This window comes from Lacerta agilis, chromosome 10 (genome assembly GCF_009819535.1).
Source record: "Lacerta agilis isolate rLacAgi1 chromosome 10, rLacAgi1.pri, whole genome shotgun sequence".
NCBI classification, from domain to species: Eukaryota; Metazoa; Chordata; class Lepidosauria; order Squamata; family Lacertidae; genus Lacerta; species Lacerta agilis.
In genome coordinates this window covers 53,966,069-53,990,510 of record NC_046321.1, presented here as the reverse complement: position 1 = coordinate 53,990,510, position 24,442 = coordinate 53,966,069, and the positions used below count along the sequence as shown (strand labels likewise).

Genomic DNA, 24,442 nt, shown 5'->3' with positions numbered 1-24,442 from the left:
TGTGGGTTTCTGATGCCGACTGTATGTTAGAATATTTCTCGCTATCCGATTTCTGTGACCATTCACCAAACTTTCTGGTCACACCTTGTATTAGCTATTGCGCAATCCAAAACGTGCCAAGTCTTTGCTCCCCCCCTTTTTAAAAAAATGTTGTAAAGCTCCAATAAAACGAGCGGATTCTCCATGGCTGCACACTTGCAGGTGTTTGGAGAAGTTCTCGTCTCACATCCAAGAATAGTTCATAAATTAAGGAGGACCAAGTGGTACGAACACAAAATATTTAGGGCCAAACTTGACGTGATGTGATTGGAGTGCCTAAGGTCATTTTCTTGTTCAAAAAGCAGCTGTGGGACATGTGTGCGGTTTTAATTAGTACTGCAACAGGGAGGTTAAGTTAACTTACAGCTCAGATCTAAAGCAACCTGCCTACAGGGTAATTTGGACAAGAAAATGATTTCACGATCTCCAGTCACGGCACTCCCATGTCGTGTCTGCGTTGGCTCTTAGGACTACAGGACCTGTTTGCTATCATTACCTAAGTGCAAATGCTAGAAATGGAAATCTGGTTGTATAGTAAAGATGTGATGCCTGCTCTTAAGTGCATATTCTTGTACTACTATTTTGCTATGCCATAAAACTCTTCAAAATGGAATGAGATTTGTTTCACCGGCGATATAGCATCCTAATCTGTACCTATACTCGGGCAAAATATATCACATCCTATATAACATTACATTTGCTTAGCTTACAACTGTTTAAACATTTGGCAGTATTTCAAGTAACGCCCTCCCCCTCCCTTTGCCCTCACCGCCATTTCTCGTGCTTCTCTGTCTCCTGTTCTGAAACCACCGATACGTGTGGACACATCTTGATTTTATAAGGCTTTGCGGAAAGTGCCACATGTCTTGAGTTATGCTGGTATGTTCAGCCACACAGAGAAGTGTGTAAAATAAAATAAAATATCCAAATCTGGTATGGCCTGTGCATCGCCACATGGCAAAGAGAGGAGGCTGGAACGAGGCACTTCAGCCGAGCAAAGTTACATTCCAAGAACCTTCCTGCCATTTGCACAGACGCGGCTGAGGAGGATTTCTGAATACACCTGGTTTATTGGACCTCGCACATGATAAGGGGACTGAGAATTTGAGGCATAGGCTTGCAGTTTCATCAGGTTGCTTTGGCTGTTGAAAAATTTGCCCAGAGCATAGGGCCTCGATAACATCATTGCCATGGGAGAGCTTCCTTCAGAAGCTTTAGATTTCACCACCTGAAAAAGAAAGAAAACGTGCTTGTGAAAATTTCATACGGGTGTTTCAGGGTAACAGAATGCAGCGTGCATTTAAGCGATGGATGAATTGCGGAGGGATAGCTAGATTCTATTTCTGCTTTATTTTGGATTAGCCTAATAGGCTGATTAACTTCCTCCTGGAGCCTGATTGGTCTTCTCCTGCAAGCCAATCGGTTGTTGCATTCTAGGATCCTACCTGCCTCTTGTTCTAGGATCCAAGCTTAGTACATAACAGATTGCTTTTAAAGTCCTGTCCTCAAGCTATGCTGACCGGATGAAGAAAGGATTGCTAAATTCCCTACTCCGATGGATCTCCAAATCACCGTACTTTTTTTTACTTAAAGTCAGTAGTAAGTACCACTTTGTCATAACTATTGCGGGTGTGCTGAGGAGGTGTGCAGAACTTAGTTCAGCTGCTATTCACTTCCAGGACTAAATGTCACTTCCTCAAATGCACCGGGTATAAGGGGCGCTAGGGGCTCCAGCCCCCTCAATATTTTGAATCAGGGGGCCCAGCCCCCCAAATATTGAGGGGGTCGACATCCGCCACTGCCAACCGTCCTCCGCACACCCCTGCCTCCACTGAGCGCATACCACAGGGAGAAGGAGACTGAACACGCTCTGGCTTCTCCTCCCCACCTGATGCCGCATTGTGGTGGCAGGATGCCCATGCAGCCCAGACCAGCACATGAGTGCTCGTGTGCTGAGTGAACCGTGTCATGTGATGCACCTCCCCAATGTTGGGGGGGGCAAGTCGGCGCCCCTGCTCAAATGTAAGAGTCACTCAAGAGCCCAAGACAATTGCCTACCCTCAACAAGCATAAGGTGGTGACTGAGGGCTCATCCCTACTCATGAGCCAATCACAGCACAAGACCAAGAGTATTTGTAAACTCCAGAAGGGGGAAATAACTCATATCTATTCAGATACATGACATGGAGCTGCACGACGTCTCCACCATTAAAATAATGCATTTTACTGTTATTTTCACAGATACATGCATTTTTATGTGTAAAATGCTTTTGCTGACTGCACTGCAAAATTCAAAGAAGTGCAGTTTTGAAGAATGGCCATGTTTCAGTTCATGTATAGTGGAACCTTGGTTCTCGAACGGTTTAGTTGATGAACAAATCGGCTCCCGAATGCCAAAAACCCAGAAGTAAGTGTTCTGGTTTCTGAACGTTTTTCGGAAGCCGAATGTCCAATGCGGCTATCAGCTATTGTTTCCGGGGCACCTGCGCCAATCAGAAGCCATGCTTTGATTTTTGAACGTTTTGGGAGTCGAACAGACTTCCGGAACGGATGAAGTTTGAGAACCAAGGTTCCACTGTATTGTTTCAAAAATGCAAATTAGGTAGGTTCTCCTTTAAATGCAAATCAAATCCAATTTCTCCATCAACCTTAGAAACTGGTAAGTACCGACTGACTGTTCTTAAATCTCTACTAGAAAGTATGTTGCATAAGTTTGTTTCTCTATGAAACCAACCTTACTAGTTCTATCACTTATCTCTTCTGTTTCAGCACAGTTCTGCTCCTAAACACTATTTTCTTTGTGTAGTCCTGGATTTTGGCAAACTAATAACTTTTGAGAGCCTTTGCTCCACATGGCCAATGAACCCTAAGATTTTCTGCTGCATCTCCAGAAATCTAGAGGTTAAAGATAGAGCTAGCTGTTTGGAAGTCCAGGTGTACCAGTTCTGACATTGTAGAGAAGGAACCTCATCACAAATGAATTTTCACTCCCCTCTGCCTTTTATTTTTGCATTTTCCATTATAAGAATTTATTTCTTTCACTGTGATATTCTAGTTTTCCCACATTAGCTCTTTTTAAGCCTCTAATATAATGATAATTATCTATTACAGCCGTGAAACATCTCTAGTTATTTCCTATCATAAGAAGACTTCCCAGCCTATCTTTCCTAGACATCCTAAATTTCTATTTGGTTTTGCTGCAACTCCTTGGTTTATACCCCCTCCTTTTCTTATATACCGTATTTTTCATTCCATAAGATGCACCTGAACATAAGACGCACCTAGTTTTTAGAGGAGGAAAGGGGGGAAGCCCTGTTTTTTTTTTGAGGATCAGCTGAAAGTGGTGCAGTATTTTTTTGCAAAGGGAAAAGCCCTGCTTTTTTGAGGATCAGCTGAAAGTGGTGCAGCTTTTTTTGCAAAGAGCAAAAGCCCTGTTTTTATGGGGTCCAACTCACAGTTCTGCAGCTTCTAGTCCTACAGCCATTTCTACAGTTTCCAGACAGATAATCTAATCAGCCAGTCACATGTCGCTGGGGAAACACACAGCCTCCCTCTGCATTCAACAAGGGAGGCCTGGGCAAGGGGGCAGGGCTGGAAAGGGAGCCTTATCTCTCTCCCGATCACTTGCTGAACAGCTGTTCAGCGGCTTCCTTTCAACACCCCCTTCTCTGTTTGTAAAAAAAAAAAAGAGCATGATCTGCTTTTGGCCCCTAGGCAATTCGGCTCCAGGGACCATGCATTCGCTCCATAAGACGCACAGACATTTCCCCTTACTTTTTAGGAGGAAAAAGGTGTGTCTTATGGAGCGAAAAATATGGCATCTCTTATTCATTTATTCATTTATTTATTTGTTTGTTTGTTTGTTTTGCTGGTGTTCATAAATCTATCCTTGCTTGTATGTTTAACATTATTCCGCTCTTTTAGAAGAAGAAGAAGAGTTTGGATTTGATATCCCGCTTTTCACTACCCAAAGGAGTCTCAAAGCGGCTAACATTCTGCTTTCCCTTCCTCCCCCACAACAAACACTCTGTGAGGTGAGTAAGGCTGAGAGACTTCAGAGAAGTGTGACTAGCCCAAGGTCACCCAGCAGCTGCATGTGGAGGAGCGTAGACGCGAACCCGGTTCACCAGATTACAGGACTACCGCTCTTAACCACTACACCACACTGGCTCTCAAAAAAAATATTTTAAAAATATTTTCCTCATAATTCCCACTCACTTAATTATTATTTTCTCGTCCATATTTCTTATTTCCCCTTTGCCATTGAAACAAGGGAGTCCTTTGAATGACACGTAGGGGAGTGGTCAGGTTATTTTCGAAGCCCTTTTCTGCAGCTGCGTACAGAACTCTTTGTTTAGCAGTTAAGTGGAAACTGAGATGCTACAAAACGGTTCGCGGTAATTTTGAAGCACGGAACGTCATTGTCGCGGGCCCTTCGCCCTGTACAGCCCACCCCCGGACGTTTTACGGTCTATGAGTGCTGCACCAACGACAAACAGTCCCCAGCTGCACCCTTCAGACTACTAGCTGGATCCTGCTTACTTCATTCACCACAGACGAGGATATTGTGAACTAAAAAGATGTTTATTGCGTACAAAGCTTGTGGTTGCTGATAAATAAAAGGTTGTTCAATAAGCTTATAACTGTTGTCCTATACCGGCCTAATACCTCTAAATGTTACCGGCCTAATACCTCTAATAGTAAACTAAATATCAATAACAATGCGTTTCACAATCTCTTTATCCTCTCTGCTAACATCCACCTAAGACTCTAAACTCCCAGCTCTATCTCGTGACTCACACTGCTCAACTCCAACTCTAACTCCCCGCACTTAACTGCCTTCCTGCCCACTGGGAGGGGTGTTTTATACCCAGGCTAAGCCCGCCCCTGAGGGTTCTAACTGTCAGAAAAAATTAACCCCTACCTGGCATTGGGCTAGTTCTCCACATACCTCCCTCCTTTTTAGGTTTGTATCAGAGGAGTTACTAGCCAAAGTATCCCTCTGATACAAACAACATTTTAAACATCACTATAGACATTACATAAACAAACATTTTATAATTCTTACCTATATTACCTAACTATGGCATAATATTACCTCTTCAGTAAAAGTACATATAGTTGTGAACATTATATACAATAGTTCATGCAGCATTAGGTCTTTATTGCAAGAAAAACCGTAACTGTCCATTAACCTTTGTCTTTGGGTCTTCATTATAAGGCGTCTGCGATGATGTTTAGGATCCTTTCACGCTCCTTATCGTCCTTAACCGTCGCAAGAAGTATCTTTCTCTGGGCACCAGTCTTTTCTCTGCCATACGTGATGGGATGTAAGCTGTCTTCCTCGACCAGATGACACCGTCCCATTCCGATCTCTGCACTCGAGGCGTCTGTAACGATTGTGGATCCCAAGCTGGGTAGAGTCCTTGTTTCTCAGGGTCAAAAGCTCTCTTAGTTCAACCTCTCCCTCCTTCAGGATCTCTGTTAAATGTTTAAGCTCGCAGACTTGTACACACATCTCCAGGTCATCATAAGCTGCATAAACACTGGTTGTCTGGCTTTTAAATGCACTGGGAACTATTTGCAGAAGTTTGTGGATATCTTCTGTTTTATTCAGCTTGCTGAAGCTTTCTAGGCAAGCGTGATCTCTTAATGAAAGTAGGCTAACAAGCTCTGATTGCTTATTGCTCATAGCAATCTCCCTTGTTGTCAGTTCATCTTTGGTCTGTAGTGATTTATTAGTTCCCACTTCGAGCAATTTTAAGATTACTTTTGTATGCCTTTGACGTGGTAGCCCTGTTAATGCTGTGTAACTACATTCATTTTGGACATTTATTTGTGTTGCATGAGCAGCAGGGTACCCATCCTCCCACCACACAATCTCTAGTGTAGGAAACACTTTCACTTTCATAGAAAGTCGATGGGACCCCATGCCAGCTATAACTTCCAGTACGTCTTTCTTTCTATCTTTCCAACTGATGAATGGTTTATCGTAACTATGACTAGTTGTTCTAACTGATCTCACAGCTAGGTCACTGGTCATATTGCAGGTAGACACTCCTTTACCAATATCACAGGCTTTTTCCACAACGTGACTACTGTAGTCTAGATTGGGTTCATGGTTTAGTGACTGGGTTGGGTTTATCATATTCTTATGCATGACCCGCCTCCCTTCACCATGCTGAATTATATTGTTTATATCATTCATTTTTGAAATGATCTTACAAGGACCTTCCCATGTCAGTTGTAACTGGTCACTGTTTACTGGTCTGATTAATAAAATATCTTGTCCTTGTAATTGGCAAGTATGGCACGTTCGACAAAATAACTTTATTTGCTTGCCCATCCCAGGCCAAAAGAAATTTTGGGACACCCTTTGTTTGGTTCTGGTGATTCCCAAGTGACCTCCAAAGATACTGCCATGTGCATGTTGTATTATCTTGGTTCTGAATTCAGTAGGTACTATCAGTTGCCTGTGGATCTCATTACCCCCTCTATTAGGCTTTAAAAGAATCTCCCTGTATAGCAACCCATTGTTGACTATAAACCGCTCCGGGCTTTCAGGGGTTAATACTGTATTCACGGCTGTGGCTTGAAAATATTTCTGTAAATCTGTATCTAGTTTCTGCTTGGCTGCAAAACTAGCTGCTTGACTATTTGTAACTGGCATTATACTTGTATCTTGTGTCAGTTCAGCAATTGTATCAGGCCTTTCCTCCTGAGGTAACTGTCGCAGTTTTTGTGCCCTAGTTTTCACAAATGCACTCTGTACATGGTCAAGTAGATCCCACCCGATTAACATTGGAGCTGGGATTTCTGGTGAAACTGCTACTTGCCATTTTCCAGACCATTGTTTATATGTCAGATTAACTAATGCGACTGGCAAGATTTCTGGCTGTTTTGATATTCCTTTTAAACTGAGTGTTTTGCCTTTAATAAAGTCTTCTGGCTTTAACAAATCAGGATGTACAATACTAATCTGAGACCCTGTGTCTTTTAAGCCTTTATATGGTTTACCATTCACCCAAATTTCTTCTCCTGTTTTGTGTAATAGCATGTCATCTTGTTGAATTATATAGCACCTCACAACTTGGGCCACTGGTAACTCATCAGCCTCTGACTGGGCCTCGGTTGCCGTGGCAACCATGTTGGCAGTTGGCTCTGTCTCCACAGTTTGGACACAATATGTCTGCTTCTGAGGGATATTATTTGCACTCTTAGTTCTGATTTCAGTTCTACAGTCCAGTTGTCTATGGCCTTTTTTCCCACATTGCCAACAGATTAATTCAGGCCTTTTACCCTCACTATATTTATTTACTTTTCCCTCAGTTCCCCCCGTTGTCATAGGCGTGTTATGGGGAACATTTGCATTGGCGGGAAAAATTTTCTTGGCAGATTCTGTGGTAAACTTTGTGGGCTGTTGCATTCTCTTAAACTTATTTGTTTCCCACTGTTTGTCCTTATATTTTGGGGCATCATAAGCGTGTTCTCGGATTTCATTTATTTCATCTGCCAGGTTAGCAGCTTCCAGGATGGTTTTAGGGCGTCTTTCTTTAATTAAATACTTCAGATGACTATTAATCGTGTCATAAAATTGTTCTAATGCGATCACCTCTTTTATTTTCGCCACAGAATCAGCACCCTCCTGTTCTAGCCACTTGTTTAAATAATTTGTAGTTTTAGCTCCTAGTTGAGCAAATGTTTCCTCACGCACTTTTTTTATTGTTCTAAACTTTTGTCTCAGTTGTTCTGCAGTAATTCCGAATCTAACATAAACCAACTGTTTAAATGCTTCAAAATCTTTAGATTGATCAGATGGCATTTGAGAATAAATCTCTGTTAATGTTCCACTAATACGCGCTCTCAGTATTTGCATTTTCTCCTCATCTTTTACTTCAAAATCTTCGCAAGCCCTCTCAAAAGAAATGATAAATGCTTCAGGGTCGTCTTTATCTCTGAAGTCAGGGAATCTTTTTAAATCCACCCTGCTAGGATTTTGTGTGGAACTATTGTTGTTGTTTCTATTATCTACAGCTGATAATTCAAGTCTTTTCATTTCTAATAAATATTCTCTTTCCTCCCGTTCTCTTTCTCTCTCAATAGTTAAGGTCATTTCTTTCTCTTTCAGTTCTCTCTCAATAGTTAAGGTCATTTCTTTCTCTTTCAGTTCTCTTGCCTCTCTCTCTCTCTCTCTCTCAATATTTAATTCTCTCTCTTTTGCTTCAGCTTGTAATTTTAATTCTCTCTCTTTTGCTTCAGCTTGTAATTTTAATTCTCTCTCTTTTGCTTCAGCTTGTAATTTCGCTAGCTCGAATTTTAAATTATATTCCTTCTCAAGTTTCCATTTTTCAAATTCCTCTGAGGCTTTAAAACTCGTCCCCTCAGCAGGATTTTTGTTAACTGTTTCAGTACTGGTTTCTTCCATCTGGGAAACCCCATTTTCTTCTTCAGAGCTTTCTACTTGTGAGTCCCTAAGAGCTGTTTTAGTCTTTCTAGGTGGCATTTTCTATTTATTTGGTGGTATTATTTCTGTACTTAAACCAAGGATGTTTCAGTTAAACTATTTCTTCAGGCTCAGTTTCCACAGTTTAGGTCCAAAGTCACGCCTAAAGTTACCTCAGTGCACTTTGTCCAGCGTACTTTTCCAACCTCTCACTATAAACCTTCCTGCCTGAAATAGTTTCAAACGCAATGTATCTTTGTAACTCTCTCACAATCTCACAGTCTTAGGCGCTATCACACCACACCCTAGGGCCAGGTAATTCCTCTCTGAATTCCCCTTCTCCCTTTCCAGGTGTATGCGATCCCCTTCCTGACTAGATTGTAGAGTCTCACTGAAGTTTGCTTAAATCCTCTTTAAGCCTCACACTTCACACAATGCGTCACCCTTAAGTCCTTCTTGTACCTTGGCACTTCTTGCCAACACTTTAGATCTTTGATCTCAATGTGACCACCACTTTATGACAATCTTTCGTCCCGACGCTGCCACCACTTTAATGTCGCGGGCCCTTCGCCCTGTACAGCCCACCCCCGGACGTTTTACGGTCTATGAGTGCTGCACCAACGACAAACAGTCCCCAGCTGCACCCTTCAGACTACTAGCTGGATCCTGCTTACTTCATTCACCACAGACGAGGATATTGTGAACTAAAAAGATGTTTATTGCGTACAAAGCTTGTGGTTGCTGATAAATAAAAGGTTGTTCAATAAGCTTATAACTGTTGTCCTATACCGGCCTAATACCTCTAAATGTTACCGGCCTAATACCTCTAATAGTAAACTAAATATCAATAACAATGCGTTTCACAATCTCTTTATCCTCTCTGCTAACATCCACCTAAGACTCTAAACTCCCAGCTCTATCTCGTGACTCACACTGCTCAACTCCAACTCTAACTCCCCGCACTTAACTGCCTTCCTGCCCACTGGGAGGGGTGTTTTATACCCAGGCTAAGCCCGCCCCTGAGGGTTCTAACTGTCAGAAAAAATTAACCCCTACCTGGCATTGGGCTAGTTCTCCACAGTCATCGCCCGTGTTGTCAAGTAGCCCTGCTGAGCTTCAGGCTCAGAGACCTGCCGCCGCTATCGCTTTTCACTTCTGAGCAACTTGAGCAATTTTGACGTGACTGCAGAATGACCTGCCTCCTCTGATTCTTCAACTATTTCATTTTGTAATGCTCCATGACTGATAATCTCTGAGTGCAGCATCCTGCTTTTCACAGTAGGGATCATTCTGGTTGAAGTCAAACACCTGAAACCAAACCAGCTGACGCAGCTGCTTCTCCTCTTCCTTTCATTTCAGCGCATCAGCTCCAGACAAAACAATATGTTGGTGTGCTTTGAAGTGCTATCCCGTGGAGGCTCCTCTAAGAAGCAGAGTGTTCCCATGATATGTTAACTCTGAGGTTTGTATCCAATGGAGACTATTGCCTCAGCAAAAAAGGGCTTCCACTAGCACAAATCAGGGTCCAGAATTTCCCAGACATAGCCAGTATTCGGCCCTCATAAACAGTGTCCTGGCGGAAATCACTGAAATGTCTGGTAAAATCCAGACGTACAACAGCCCATGTCGGAAGTGTAGATTTTGGTGAATTTCAACAACTTTGCTTGAAAAAGCTCAATCTTTTTGAAATAGGGCAACCCTGTGTTTTATCCCATACTGCTCCAGAGGGTCCCCAAACTCTCAGGAGCAGCTTTTGGGGATGACAACATGGGGCTTAAGAGGACAGAGGTGAACAGCTGGCAGTGGGTACTCTAACTTGCGCAAATGGGAAGGCATTCCTCAAAAATATCAGGCGATCAGCCTTAAATGTTGAAGGTACTTTCCACGTCTTTTAGATGGGCTAAATGGCAGTTTATTTTTATTTTTTATTTTTATTTTTTATTAATTCATTTTGTTTAACAAAAAAAGAAAAAAAGGTAACAAAGTATTACAACTGCTATTATATAATATTACTGAATAAAATTTAACATCCCACATAGTCGTAACTGTGTCTTATTGTTTATATCTTAAGAGAAAACTAACAGAGAGAAAAAAATTAGAAAAAGGAAAGAAAAAAAAATTCAGCCAGGCATATAATTAGATAGTCCATACATCCACTTACTTATACATACCTATATATACCTAGACTCTCTTACCTACATATACATAACAAACTTAACTTGACAAAACTTTAATTTCACAAATCAGACTTCCTGTCAAATCCCCATGCGTCTACCTCTCTTATTATTGAATGTAGATCAAACAATTCTACTTCGTTCAGATATTTTCCAGTATATTCCGCCATATTATATATCCATCTTTCCCCAACTCTTTGCCTTTCCTTTAGCACTCAAAAGCTGGCATGGAAGTAAAGTTGTTATTATACTTTTGGGCATATTTCTTGTATATATCCCACTAAATGGCAGTTTAAGAGATGGCCAACTTCAGTCTTCTTGAGGGAACGTTCTATTCTCCAGACATGGTTTGAGGGCCAAGAGCACCGTTTGCCACAATAAACTGACCCCCACCCTCCGAGAGGTCAGGTTCCATGACCAATTTGGTTCCATCTAGCATAATTAAGGTCTTCATTATGGAGCACGTTATACTGCGTACAAGTATGAACCAAATCCAATACGGAGATGTAACCCTGAAGTGTGTCATATCTGCCCTTGAAAGCATTATTCTTTTCTCCCTGATTGAAACAGTTGGAATGACATTTTACCTGGCTTAATATTTAGCAGGACCATAAAAGACCAGATAAAATTACAAGGGGGACTGCCCGCCGGCTATCTCTGATTGCAAGCAAAGTGCTGTAATGTACGCAGAGAGATTGCTTAATGCACTTTAAATGGTATCTTTGGGGAAATCACAAATCTCCTTGTGATTAGCACCTGCCAAGGGAAAGAAGTGTGTATGCACTGTAAATGCATGCGGATAGAGAGGTCTGCTGTAGAAATCTGCAGATCGAGATACAGATCGGCCTGGCGCTGACAGAATCTCTCAATGCGCCTTCATAGAATCATAGAGTTGGAAGAGACCACAAGGGCCATCCAGTCCAACCCCCTGCCAAGCAGGAAACACCATCAAAGCATTCCTGACAGATGGCTGTCAAGCCTCTGCTTAAAGACCTCCAAAGAAGGAGACTCCACCACACTCCTTGGTAGCAAATTCCACTGCCGAACAGCTCTTACTGTCAGGAAGTTCTTCCTAATGTTTAGGTGGAATCTTCTTTCTTGTAGTTTGAATCCATTGCCCCGTGTCCGCTTCTCTGGAGCAGCAGAAAACAACCTTTCACCCTCCTCTATATGACATCCTTTTATATATTTGAACATGGCTATCATATCACCCCTTAACCTTCTCTTCTCCAGGCTAAACATACCCAGCTCCCTAAGCCGTTCCTCATAAGGCATCATTTCCAGGCCTTTGACCATTTTGGTTGCCCTCTTCTGGACACGTTCCAGCTTGTCAGTATCCTTCTTGAACTGTGGTGCCCAGAACTGGACACAGTATTCCAGGTGAGGTCTGACCAGAGCAGAATATAGTGGTACTATTACCTCCCTTGATCTAGACGCTATACTCTTATTGATGCGGCCCAGAATTGCATTGGCTTTTTTAGCTGCTGCATCACACTGTTGACTCATGTCAAGTTTGTGGTCTACCAAGAATCTAGATCCTTTTCACATGTACTGCTCTTCTCAGCTCATTGAGCACAAGAAGCACAAACCCTCCATCCCTGGTCCCTCATTCTGTATTTCTATGTGTGTTTACTCATATGAAAGTCAATGGAACTTACTAGTAAGTGCATTCAGGGATGCAGCATAACGCCTGAAGCCCTAGTGTGGGTTGCCTCGGTGCGCATGCATTGAAAATCTTCGCACCAAAGCATGACAAAATATAGCCCTTCACTGAAAGACCTGGCTCAAGGCCCCTTGGCACCACAGTCCCAGCAGGAGGCAGGAGGGAACCATGTGGCTCTTGGATGGGTGCTGAAAAACATCTGCCCCAGTTGGGGTACAGGGTGGGGCAAAGCCAATGTCCATGTTTCCAGCTTGCTAGCAGGATCCACAAAAGCAGCTTAGAGTTAGTTCGGACAGCAGTTGGGACGTCCGAAGGCCACGGCAAACTAGAGATGCTCTATTAACAATAATGTTGTGGCCTTGTTAACCCCCCCCCCCGGTTATTGCTCCCCAATCTTGCTTTGGCATGGGCACCCTTGGCTCGCGTCGAGGATTAAATGACAAGCGATTACCTCGTGAAAATGGCACCCGCACTTCCCTTGCAAAAACTCCTTGTACCGTCCCATGGTGATAATAAAAGTGTCGACCACTTCGTAGCCATATTGCTTTGCAGTGTTCAAAATAGCTCGGTTTTCCTTCCACAGATCTCGCACTTCGGCCTGCAGTTGAAATCAAGTCATCTCGTATTATCTCATTTTTCCAGCTTTTGGTTAAATCAAGACATGTTATCATTGGGACAGTAAGCATGTGGATATTATGTACAGGTGTAGGGCTGGAGAAAAAAATAACCTTAATTCTTGAGTTATTTGATCAGTGTTTCCCCCAGCAAATAGTTAAGCTCAAACATGTATTTCTTGAAAAGAGAGGGAGGAACAGAGGGGAAAATATTGCGTCCCTTAGATTTCACACCTTTTTAAATAACTGAACCCCAAACTTACAGGTGTGAACAAATGAGAAGGTGCAAAAAGTGCTGTGCTCCAGTGTGGTAGTTTGGGACTAGAAACAGAATTCTACCACACCACATTGCAGTCCCATTTAAACAATTTCCCAATTATTATTATCATTATCATTATTTTATGTTATTTATTTGGTTGATTTTTATTTTTATTATTTTAATATTTTATTTATTTATTTGATTGATTGATTTCTTCATCTGATGATCACAGGGTGGTTTACAACATAAAAACACAAACATACATACCATAGTAACAAACGAAAGCCATGCCCACTCATGACAATTAAAAAGTCTGTTTAATTAGCCAAAGGCCTGGGAGACTAGATTTAATACATTTGGTATGTAAAACTGTTCTACAGTAACAAATGCATAGATGGTACATAGCCTGAAAGTCATAGATGATAATAATTGTGTGGTACTGTATAAACATGTTTTTATTTTGGTGGTTGACAGAATGGATGAAGGGGCTAAAATTGTGGATACGAACTATCCCTAGAACCTGTTTTCAATGCCAAGGCTCAACTCTGAAACACTTGATGTAAGAAGACTAAATGGAGCTCGCTGAGATGACTGGGAAACTTCGTGACCAGAGGGATGACGCGGTGGAAGAAGATTGGAAGAAATTTAAATTACAGTGGTGCCCCGCTAGACGAATGCCTCGCTAGACGAAAAACTCACTAGACAAAGGCATTCGTCTAGCAGGAGGCTGCACCGCAAGACGAAAAAGTCTATGGGGCTGCCTCGCAAGACGAATTTTTTTCGGGTTTTTTTCCCCCATCTAGCGAAATCCGCAGTTTACATTGCCGCTTCGCTAGACGAAAAACCCGCTAGACGAAAATACTCGCCGAACGAATTATTTTCGTCTAGCGGGGCACCACTGTATACTTAAAAAACTATTGTATGATTGATCATTAGATATAACTAGGAATAGAAGGCTAGACTGTAGATTTAGAGTAAGGTTAAGTGTTTAAGATAGATGAATATGAGTTAAGAAAAATATCTATGATTATATAATAAGGTAATTATTATAATAAATAAGATTTGGCAAGATGTTTAGAAATTACTAAATATGATAGACAAGGAACGCGGGAAGAGGAGGTCTATTTACAATGTGAGGGATAAATATTAGGTATAAGTTATATTTTTATGTTTCTGTTTTTGTCTTTGTTGTTGTTATGTATGTATTTGTGTATTTTCCCCCCTGTTTTATAAAATTTAATAAATATTTTTTTTAAAAAAAGAAACACTTGATGTAAGAAAATATGAATGGGCCTCTAGGAAGGTGCAAAGTACATTTCTTTAATCACTGAGTAATCATAGAGAGGTTGCTCACCAGGATTTAAGGGAAAGGGCTTCCATACCAGGCCGAACACTAACCCCTTTGGATTTAAAGCCAATTTAAGGAGCCTCGTTAAAATGAAAGTACAGTGGTACCTTGGTTGTTGAACTCAATCCATTCCGGGAGCCCTTTCGACTCCCAAAACCGTTCAAAAACCAAGGCACGGCTTCCGATTGGCTGCAGGAGCTTCCTGCACTCAAGCGGAAGCTGCGGAAGCTTCGTCGGACGTTCGGCTTCCGAAAAACGTTCACAAACCAGAACACTTACTTCCGGCTTTGCAGCGTTCGGGAGGCGATTTGTTCAAGAGCCAAGCAGTCCGACAACCAAGGTACCGCTGTATTAGTAACCTTTATACCAAAACATGCAGCACCATCTAGCTCAGTAAGTAGAGCAGGAGACTCTTAATCTCAGGGTTGTGGGTTCAAGATTCAACATTGGGCAAAAAGATTCCTGCTTTGTAGGGGGTTGGACTAGATGACCCTTGCGATCCCTTCCAACTCTCCAGTTCTACGATTCTACGTGTAGAATGAGGATTAGGATGAGGCACATCACATAATCTTGCAAAATATAATGTTGTACGGGCATAGCAGCTATGCTCGACAAGAACATGCCCCACCATACTCCTGAGGAGCAAGGTGTCAAAAAAAATAAAATTGCAAAACCATCCTAACGAAGAAAAAATGTAACTTACTGGTGACAAGGAATGCACTCCATCCACTGGCAGGTGAAAGCCCATTCCCAGGGATTTTATCACTACCAGGATATTTGACAGATTCGCTCTGTCGATCAAATGAAATAAAACACACATTTTATTTACAGATATATAAAACTGATGTACCATAAACACCTCTTACTTTTGTCTCCGTCTTGTATAAAAAGGTAAAGGGACCCCTGACCATCAGGTCCAGTCGTGTCCGACTCTGGGGTTGCGGCGCTCATCTCGCTCTATAGGCCGAGGGAGCCGGTGTTTGTCCGCAGACAGCTTCCAGGTCATGTGGCCAGCATGACTAAGCTGCTTCTGGCGAACCAGGGCAGCGCATGGAAACACCGTTTACCTTCCCGCTGGAGCGGTCCCTATTTATCTACTTGCACTTTGACGTGCTTTCGAACTGCTAGGTGGGCAGGAGCTGGGACCGAGCAACGGGAGCTCACCCCGTGGCAGGGATTCGAACCGCTGACCTTCTGATCAGCAAACCCTAGGCTCTGTGGTTTAACCCACAGCGCCACCTGGGTCCCTTCTCCGTCTTGTATAATGTACCATAAAATGCAAAATCAGATAAAATGATGTGTTTTTTTCTGGCAGCAGCCAGTTTGATACTGAGGATACAAGCTATCAAAAGTGTAGCACAGGGTTCGCGAACCCTTGGCTATCACCACAATACATTCTGGGTCAAGTTTTGTCAGTGAATTGTAGCTCATTTTGGGGAGGTTTTTTTGATTGGAATCTGTCTGGTATTTGCGCAACACCTTACCAGCAGCCAAAGTGAGCTCAAAACGGCTTACAACAGTAACAAAGCACTGGCAAATGAAAACACGCCCCAAATACGAAAGAAATGCATGCCATTCTATAATTCACAGCCTAAAAATGAAGCTTGCAAGAGGACAGAGATGGAGCCAGTGGCATAGCATGGGTTGCCAGTGCCCGGGGCCGCATGAAGGGGGTACATCTCTACATTCCACTGTCTAACGGCATCCCCATCACCCAGCAGATTGCAGCCACAGAGCTAATAAAAGAAGAGTTGTTCTGTTGTCTGGAGAGGTAGGGTTGACATATGTCCTGATTTTCCCAGAATACTGCAGCCTGCAGCAATGTCCTACAACTTTGGGCAAAAAAAGAGCTCAACAACTTTTCTGTGCAGATTTTCACTGTTTGAAATATGGCAACCCTAGAAGAGGTCACTTCCTGGTTCACATGTAGAAACCCATTTTCAACTGAAGTACACAATTGTATTGAGGCAGCACGGGGTGTTGAAATTTTGCACCCCAAACAATTTTGCGCCCAGGGCAACCGCCCCTGTGGCCACCTCCCATGCTATACCACTGCATAGAGCACTAGAAAGGGTACTGAAAGCCTCTGGAAGAATGGGCTCTGTGAAGATGACTGCCGGAAAACCTCCTAGGCACGGAGAAGTCATCATGCGAATTGAAGTGGAAGTTATTTTACAGTTTGGTGTAAGAACAGCAATGAAAAGACTGTAGCATGGACACTTACCGCTTCAGCACTTTTTGAATAATATGTAAGTGGTTGAAATTGAGCCATTGGACACCACCGACAACTAATATAGTCTGGTCTGTGTTCTCTAGCGGCTGTGATCTGAAATGAAGAAGAAAGCCAAAACTGCAAAATATACCCTGCCGCAGAATCAGAACAGATGGCAAGCATTCACTTCAGCCAACCATACCGGCCATTCCTGGCCACAAACGGCTGATGTCATTTTAAGTTACATAAGCTTAAAGAAACCAGAGACATATTAAGTATTTATACTTTTTCTCATTTTCATTTTGCACAAATCTAGGTATTTGGCAAGGGCAGCATATATATATATATATATATATATATATATATATATAGCCAGGGAAGAGAATTTCAGCATTGTGCCAAGATATCAGCATTGCACTGGAATTCGAAGGAGGTTGTAGGGTGACCTCTTCACAATCTTCTCTTTTATTCAATGTGCAGAAATAGCCACGGAATACTACTGACAAAAAACGGGGCATGAAGAAGAAATCTGTGTCAGATGATGCATCACTAAGAGACAGAGTGTGGTGTACGGCTTAGGACCGCAATAACTCAAGGACCGCCTGTTTCCATATGAACCTACCCGGACCCTGAGATCATCTTCTGAGGCCCTCCTTCGTGTGCCCCCTCCTTGAGAGGTCCGGAGGGTGGCAACATGAGGACAGGCCTTCTCTGGAGTGGCTCCCCAGCTGTGGAATGCTCTCCCTAGGGAAGTTTGCCTGGTGCCTACATTATACACCAGGGGTCAGCAAACTTTTTCAGCAGGGAGCTGGTCCACTGTCCCTCAGACCTTGTACAGGGCTGGACTATATTTTGAAAAATAATAATGAACGAATTCCTATGCCCCACAAATAACTCAGAGATGCATTTTAAATAAAAGGACACATTCCACTCAAGTAAAAACATGCTGATTCCTGGACGATCCGTAGGCCGGATTTAGAAGGCGATTGGGCCAGATCCGGTCTCCGGGCCTTAGTTTGCCTACCCATGTTATACATCTTTAGGCGCTAGGCAAAACCACTTCTTTTTAACCAGGCCTTTGGCTGAATTGATTTACATTCTATTCCCTTTTAAAATGGGGCTCTTTCTGGGGGGGAGGGTGTTATTGGGTTGTTGTTTTTATTCTGATTATATATGTTGTGATCTTTTCTGTGAACCGCCCTGAGACCTCCGGGTATAGGGCGGAATATAAATTCAATAAATAATAATAATAATAATGTAGACCTAGAGGCAGTTACTGAAGCTCTGCATTATAGTAATCAGGGCTGTCAACTTGCCCCCCCAATTGAGGGGCCCCAGCATCATGTGATGTGTCCTGCCAACGCTCTTGTGTTGGCAGTGGGAAATGGGGTATGTTTTGATAGTAGTGATATTGGGTCATAAAACCTTTGACCCAAGTAGTGCTGCTGGCCGGCACTGCAATCAATCACCTTTACGATCGTCTCCGACATCAATGGCGCCCAGGCACACTTCTGCTTCGCCCTGAGCGTTCTCCAATTGCAGAGTAACTCGCAGCGTCGCGATGGCTTTTTAGGTCTGCTTCTCCGTGGCGTCGTGAAATAACTTGACAGACGCCAGTGCTACTAAACTAAACTAGACTTTATTTAGTAGCACACACACACAAGTCCTCCAGACTTGAGCTGCATGCTTGCAGCAAACTAACATTCAGCAGTAACAGTACACTGAACACAGAATGAGGCGAAGGGGAAAGTGAAACCAAACCTCCCCTTTTTCTAGACAAAGGAAAGTGCCCGTATCACAGTGGGCAAGGCTAAACTCCCAGGATCAGAACGCCTCTTGCATCATTAACTCTATGATGCCCAGAAAACCTGACACCCCCTCTCGTTTGCAATCCTGGGTAAACATATATGCATTTCATTCAACATTTAACCCATCACAGAAACCTTCGTGTTTCTGGAAACTCAAGGGCTTTGTGAATCCATCGGCAAGATTCATTTCGCTAGGACAGTATTTCAGCTTGACCACATTTGTCCTAACGCTCTCATGCACATTTTTGAACCGAATATCCAGGTGTTTGGTTCGAGCGTTGAATTGGCCGGATTCAGCCAGCTTCAGGCATGGCTGGTTATCCTCCCATATGGTGATGGGTAGGTAACACTTCTCACACACTTCTTGCACTAGGCACCTGTAGAATTCAAGCTCTCGACACATTTCTGAAAGAGCACTGAACTCTGCCTCAGTGGATGACAGAGCAATTAAACTCTGCTTTTTTGACCTCCAGCCAATTACCGAACCTCCAAATTTTACCACCATTCCAGAAATTGACTTCCTGTCTGAGCCGCAAGCCCAATCAGCATCCACCCAACATTGGAGCTGTTCATCACACTGGGCTTTGCTGCCTCTCGGCTCAGCAGATTTACCAGACCTGACCTGTCGCCCTCAAAACCCGGAGGAGGTAGCATATAGATTTCCTCCTGCAGCGGTGCGTTTAAGTAGGCGACATCAATGTCAAAATGAGCAGCTTCTGCGCCTCTTTGCGCTGCTACAGCAAGAAGCAGTCTCATTGTTTCACTACGGGACGTGGGTGCATAGACTTGTGAGTAATGCACTCCTGGCCTCTGACTGAAACCTCTTGCCACCAATCTAGCCTTATATTGTGGCTCTCCACTTGCAGTGGGTTTCAATCTATAGACCCAGCGACAGCTCACAGCTTGCTGTCCAGCTGGCAGAGTTGTCAACGTGAAAACTCCAAGAGATTTCATGGCACTAAGTTCTTTCTCCATTGCTTGTTGCCACTTGCTGGATTCTGCCTGAGGTAATCTCTGCACCTCAGCGAAGCTTTCCGGTTCGCAGTGAGCAAAACCGGCCCAAACATTAGTGGCTTGGAACTTGTCAGGAGGTTTCCCCTTTGTAGTGCGCTTGGAACGCCGTGGCACCACCGGTGACTCGCCCCCTGACCCAGACGTGCTAGACTCAGCCTGGGAGTCCCTGGCGTCTGGTGAACCACCAAGCGACCTACTGCGCTTGCTATGTCCCCCTGGACTGGGCTTCCCTGTTGGGGACCTTGGAGACCTACCTCGCTTGCCTCTCCTAGCTACTTCTGGAGATGTGGGTGCACTCCTTGGTTCTGTCTTCACCTGTCTTTTGGGGATTGCCCCCTCTGACACTGCACCCTGGTCGTGTTCGGGAATGCGGCCCGAAACACCAGCAGGTTGACCACCTTCTGCACCACTAGCAGGTGTAACTGGCTGATCTTCATAGTCAAGATCGCTGAACGGATCTGTGAGCACCTCAGGATTTCCATGAATCCTTTTCCAGCCTTGCTGCTCACAAAACTCAGCGCTCCTGCTGATTATGACTCGTGAACGATCGCCATCTGGGAAAGCAAATCTCCATGCTTTCGAACCTGTCTCGTAGCCACAGAAAATCAACTTTTGTGACCTTGGACTGCCCTTTCTACGTAAATGTTTGGGGATAAGAACCCAAGCTTCTGCCCCGAAAGTCCGAAAATAGTGGACCTTGGGCTTCTTTCCATAAAGTAGAAAGTAGGGCGTGGTCCCTATCACGGAACTGTATGTCCTGTTAAGAGTGTGGCAGACAGTTCTCCAGGCTTCAGCCCAATAGCATCTTGGCAAGCCTGAGTCAAACAAGAGAGCATCTACTGCCTCCTGCATTGTTCTATTCCTCCTCTCAGAAACACCATTCTCTTGAGGAGAATAAGGAGCAGTTTTTCTATGCTTGATACCTTTGGCACGAAAGAAATCCTGCAGCTTAGATGCAGTAAATTCTGTGCCTCGGTCTGTCTGAAACGCTTTCACGCGGGTTCCAAATTCCACCTCTACTGCTTTCACCCATTCTATAATCTCCTTCGCTGTTTGCCCCTTGTCTTTGAGCGTGAAAATCCAACCTGCTCGACTAAAATCATCAGTGAGACAAAGAACATAACGAGAATTACCCATGCTTGGCACCCCCATTGGACCACAGAGATCCGCATGCACAAGCTCGAAAGCTTGCTTGGTCACCCTATCAGATGATGGGTAGCTGCAAGAATGCACTTTGGCTCTTTTACAAGCTCTACAGTCTAGAAACTTGGAGCACTCCTTCATTTTACAACCATCAGTGCACTCTACCTGCTTGCGCACGTATTTCCAATTCACGTGCGAGAATCTGCGATGCCATAAATGCAAACACTGATCATGCGTGGGTAAGTTGGCATACTGAGCTTGAGTCTCCTCAGAGATGCCATTACTTGTTTCAGCACCCTGCGCCCTCTCTGTGGCGCTGTTGTCAGTTTCCAGCATATACACCCCATCATGGCCTTTCACCTGGACCAATTGTTTCCCATCTTTGGAGATGGTGCATACCTGGTTCCCAAAACTGACCAGATAACCTGCATTGTCTAAAGCTGAAACAGAAAGTAAACCAAATTTCATACCATCTAAAACATACACATCAATATCATCATTAAGACAAGGCATGAACATAACACCAGTTTTGGTAACAGGTCTTGTGGTTGAATCAGCCAGAGTGACTGCAGTTGCATCTTGGATCGGCCTGCAGTTCCGCAACTGGCTGCTAGGTGGCGCCAGATGTCTCCCCGCACCACTGTCTATAAGCCAACGCAGCTTGGGGGTAGCAACTGTCTTTCCAACCAAGGCATATGCAGCTGCTTTGCAGTGGGCTCCAGCCCCTCCTCTGCTTGCTCTGGAAGGTCCTCTTCTCCCACGACGTGGTCTTCCTTTCATCTCCCGGTTGCCATGGAAACCATCTTTGAAGTCAGCCTGATCGCAGTCTTCCTGAAGATGGTTATCAGAATTGCATAGATAACAGCGCTTAGCTGCAAAAGCTTTAACAGAGCTCTCAGCGTTTTCTCCACTCCTGGGCTTAGGCAAAAAGCAACCCCCCTTAACAGCTTTCCCTTTCTCTCTCTGCCTCCGGTCCTGTTCGTCCTGCAGCCTCCCAGTAACATAGTCCAGATTCAACTGGCTTGCAGGCATGGACTCCAGCGTTAGGGAAAGAGTCTCATAACTGGGGTCTAGTGAGCTCAAAAGGATATAGACCTTTTGTTCCTCTGAAAAAGGAACATTCAGCTGTCTCAACTTGTTGAAGAGTGCCAGCATTTTGGCCACATGTTGACGCACACAGCCTCCTTCTTGCAAACGTAACTCAAACAGCTGTCTAGTTGTATGAAGTTTGGCACCAGCTGACGTTCTTTGAAACACACGCTTAAGACACTCCCAAATTTGGTGGGCGTTAGTGGCAGCGTCTATGTGCACCATCAGCTCTTCCTCTATGCCCATGACTATGTGAGCAGTAGCCCTCTGGTCTTTCTTAAGTGCTGCAGCAGCCTCATCAGCAGGGGCTTGAACTGGTGGGCTCTGAGTACAAGTCCAAAGATCTTTAGCAATCAGAAATATCTCCATTTTCTTGGCCCAATCTTGCCAATTCCTCCCATCCAACCTTGGAAAGGGTGGCACGAAACTCTCATGGGACTGCGCCATCTCCCCCCTGGGGCTTGAGGTAACTCACGTGGCTGCAAACTCAGCACTCTCCTCTCAGCTCCCAGCTCCGGAAAACGGCTTCTCTTCACCAGCGAGGTTTCCCTGCTTTGTGCCTCAAAAGCATGGCACAAAACAGTCCTCCAGCTGGGCTATCGGCTGCCGGCCCCGCAGACATGCAGACCTCCCGTCCTGGCAATCAATCTCCTCAGGACGCCTCGCCATCAAAGCGTAGCTTCTTGGCAATAAAGCAATTAAGCCATTAAGCCATAACCTGTTTTGATAGTAGTGATATTGGGTCATAAAACCTTTGACCCAAGTAGTGCTGCTGGCCGGCACTGCAATCAATCACCTTTACGATCGTCTCCGACATCAATGGCGCCCAGGCACACTTCTGCTTCGCCCTGAGCGTTCTCCAATTGCAGAGTAACTCGCAGCGTCGCGATGGCTTTTTAGGTCTGCTTCTCCGTGGCGTCGTGAAATAACTTGACAGACGCCAGTGCTACTAAACTAAACTAGACTTTATTTAGTAGCACACACACACAAGTCCTCCAGACTTGAGCTGCATGCTTGCAGCAAACTAACATTCAGCAGTAACAGTACACTGAACACAGAATGAGGCGAAGGGGAAAGTGAAACCAAACCTCCCCTTTTTCTAGACAAAGGAAAGTGCCCGTATCACAGTGGGCAAGGCTAAACTCCCAGGATCAGAACGCCTCTTGCATCATTAACTCTATGATGCCCAGAAAACCTGACAGGGTACATGGAGGGTGATCTTCACCCTCCAAACACCCTGCGGATATATGCCAATGCTTGCCTGTGCTCACCTGGCAGCAGGGGATGGCAGCCCCCTCAAAATGGGGGGAGGCCTCAGCTCCCTGCCCACAAATATTGAGGGGGCCAAAGCCCCTTCTGCCCCCTATAGTTGGCACCCCAAGTAGTAACACCTTCTCATCAGTAAAAGAATTGCATAAAACGTCTCCAAAAGACTCAGAACCTCTCACAAATTCCTTCCTTCTTGTGGCTAGAGCAGAGGTCAGCAAACTTTTTCAGCAGGGGGCCGGTCAACTGTCCCTCAGACCTTGTGGGGGGCTGGACTATATTTTGGGAAAAAAATGAATGAATTCCTATGCCCCACAAATAAACCAGAGATGCATTTTAAACAAAAGGACACATTCTACTCATGTAAAAACACACTGATTCCCGGACCGTCCGCAGGCTGGATTTAGAAGGCGATTGGGCCGGATCTGGCCACCGGGCCTTAGTTTGCCTACCCATGGGCTAGAATGCTGGCATAGACACATTGGATGCAAGGAAATCCAGTGAATCGCTGTCAGAAATGGAACGATATCTTGGGAAACAGATGTTCTATCATACCTGAGTAGCAGCTGCTCAAGAGCCTCTTCAAAGGTTGGTCTTTGCTTTATGTCAATCCAAAACTGGGGGTAATAGGAGTAGCTGATAAAAGTGTCCCCGTTGTTCACGTTATGATAGAACTTCATGTCATGAGCCTTTTGCCATTCTTGGAGGGTCTCGTTCACTCTCTCCATTAAGTAATACATCATCCCTCTGTTGGTGGAATCGCCAATGAAAAGAACCTTTGAGGGCAAAAAGCATATTGCAGCGTTTCACGTTCTCAAGTTTGCAGGCATCCGCGAAATGAAAGCATCCTAAATCGAAGCGCTTTTGCTCAGGCGAGAGGCTATTTATTTGTTTTCTTATAGTCAATGAATTTCTACACCACCGGTTATCAAAAATAACCTCTGGCCCGTTTGCACGTAGAAAATCATGAAAGAGGCAAAACGCAATCACACCTTAAAACCAATACTAACATCTGTAGGAAGCCGACAACGGAAAGCAGTACCCCGTTACAAGTGGGCAACATGGATCAGTCACTTTCAAATACTTGGGAATAAGCCACATATAAACAACATCAACCTGCCTGCTGCAGATATTTGTAGGTATTTGTGTTCCACTTCTAATTCTGGCAAGGCTAACAAGTCGCTAGAAGCATCCATGTTATGCAGAAAGACAGGAAACGGACTTATACCAAGGTGTAATCTACACACATATAAAAACCATTCTGAAAATGCTTAAAAGAAAAAGAAAAAAAGAAGCGTTTTAAAAAATACATTTAATTTTCCATAAGGCTCACTGTCGCCATCTAGTGTTGCGTTGTAAAGGTAAAGGTA

General features: G+C 44.0%; 1 protein-coding gene across 1 annotated transcript in view; it reads right to left on the bottom strand.

Annotated features, from left to right (window-relative positions):
• Positions 1-619: 619 nt before the first annotated feature.
• CPED1 (cadherin like and PC-esterase domain containing 1) overlaps positions 620-24,442 on the bottom strand; it is a 125,152-nt gene continuing 101,329 nt past the window's right edge. The window contains exons 20-24 of the mRNA XM_033162192.1: positions 23,628-23,848; positions 16,765-16,866; positions 15,244-15,331; positions 12,771-12,917; positions 620-1,267 (exon numbers count right to left, since the gene is read on the bottom strand). Of these exons, the coding sequence (XP_033018083.1) occupies positions 1,040-1,267; positions 12,771-12,917; positions 15,244-15,331; positions 16,765-16,866; positions 23,628-23,848 (786 nt within the window). The 3' untranslated portion in view covers positions 620-1,039. The remainder of the gene's footprint in view (positions 1,268-12,770; positions 12,918-15,243; positions 15,332-16,764; positions 16,867-23,627; positions 23,849-24,442) is intronic.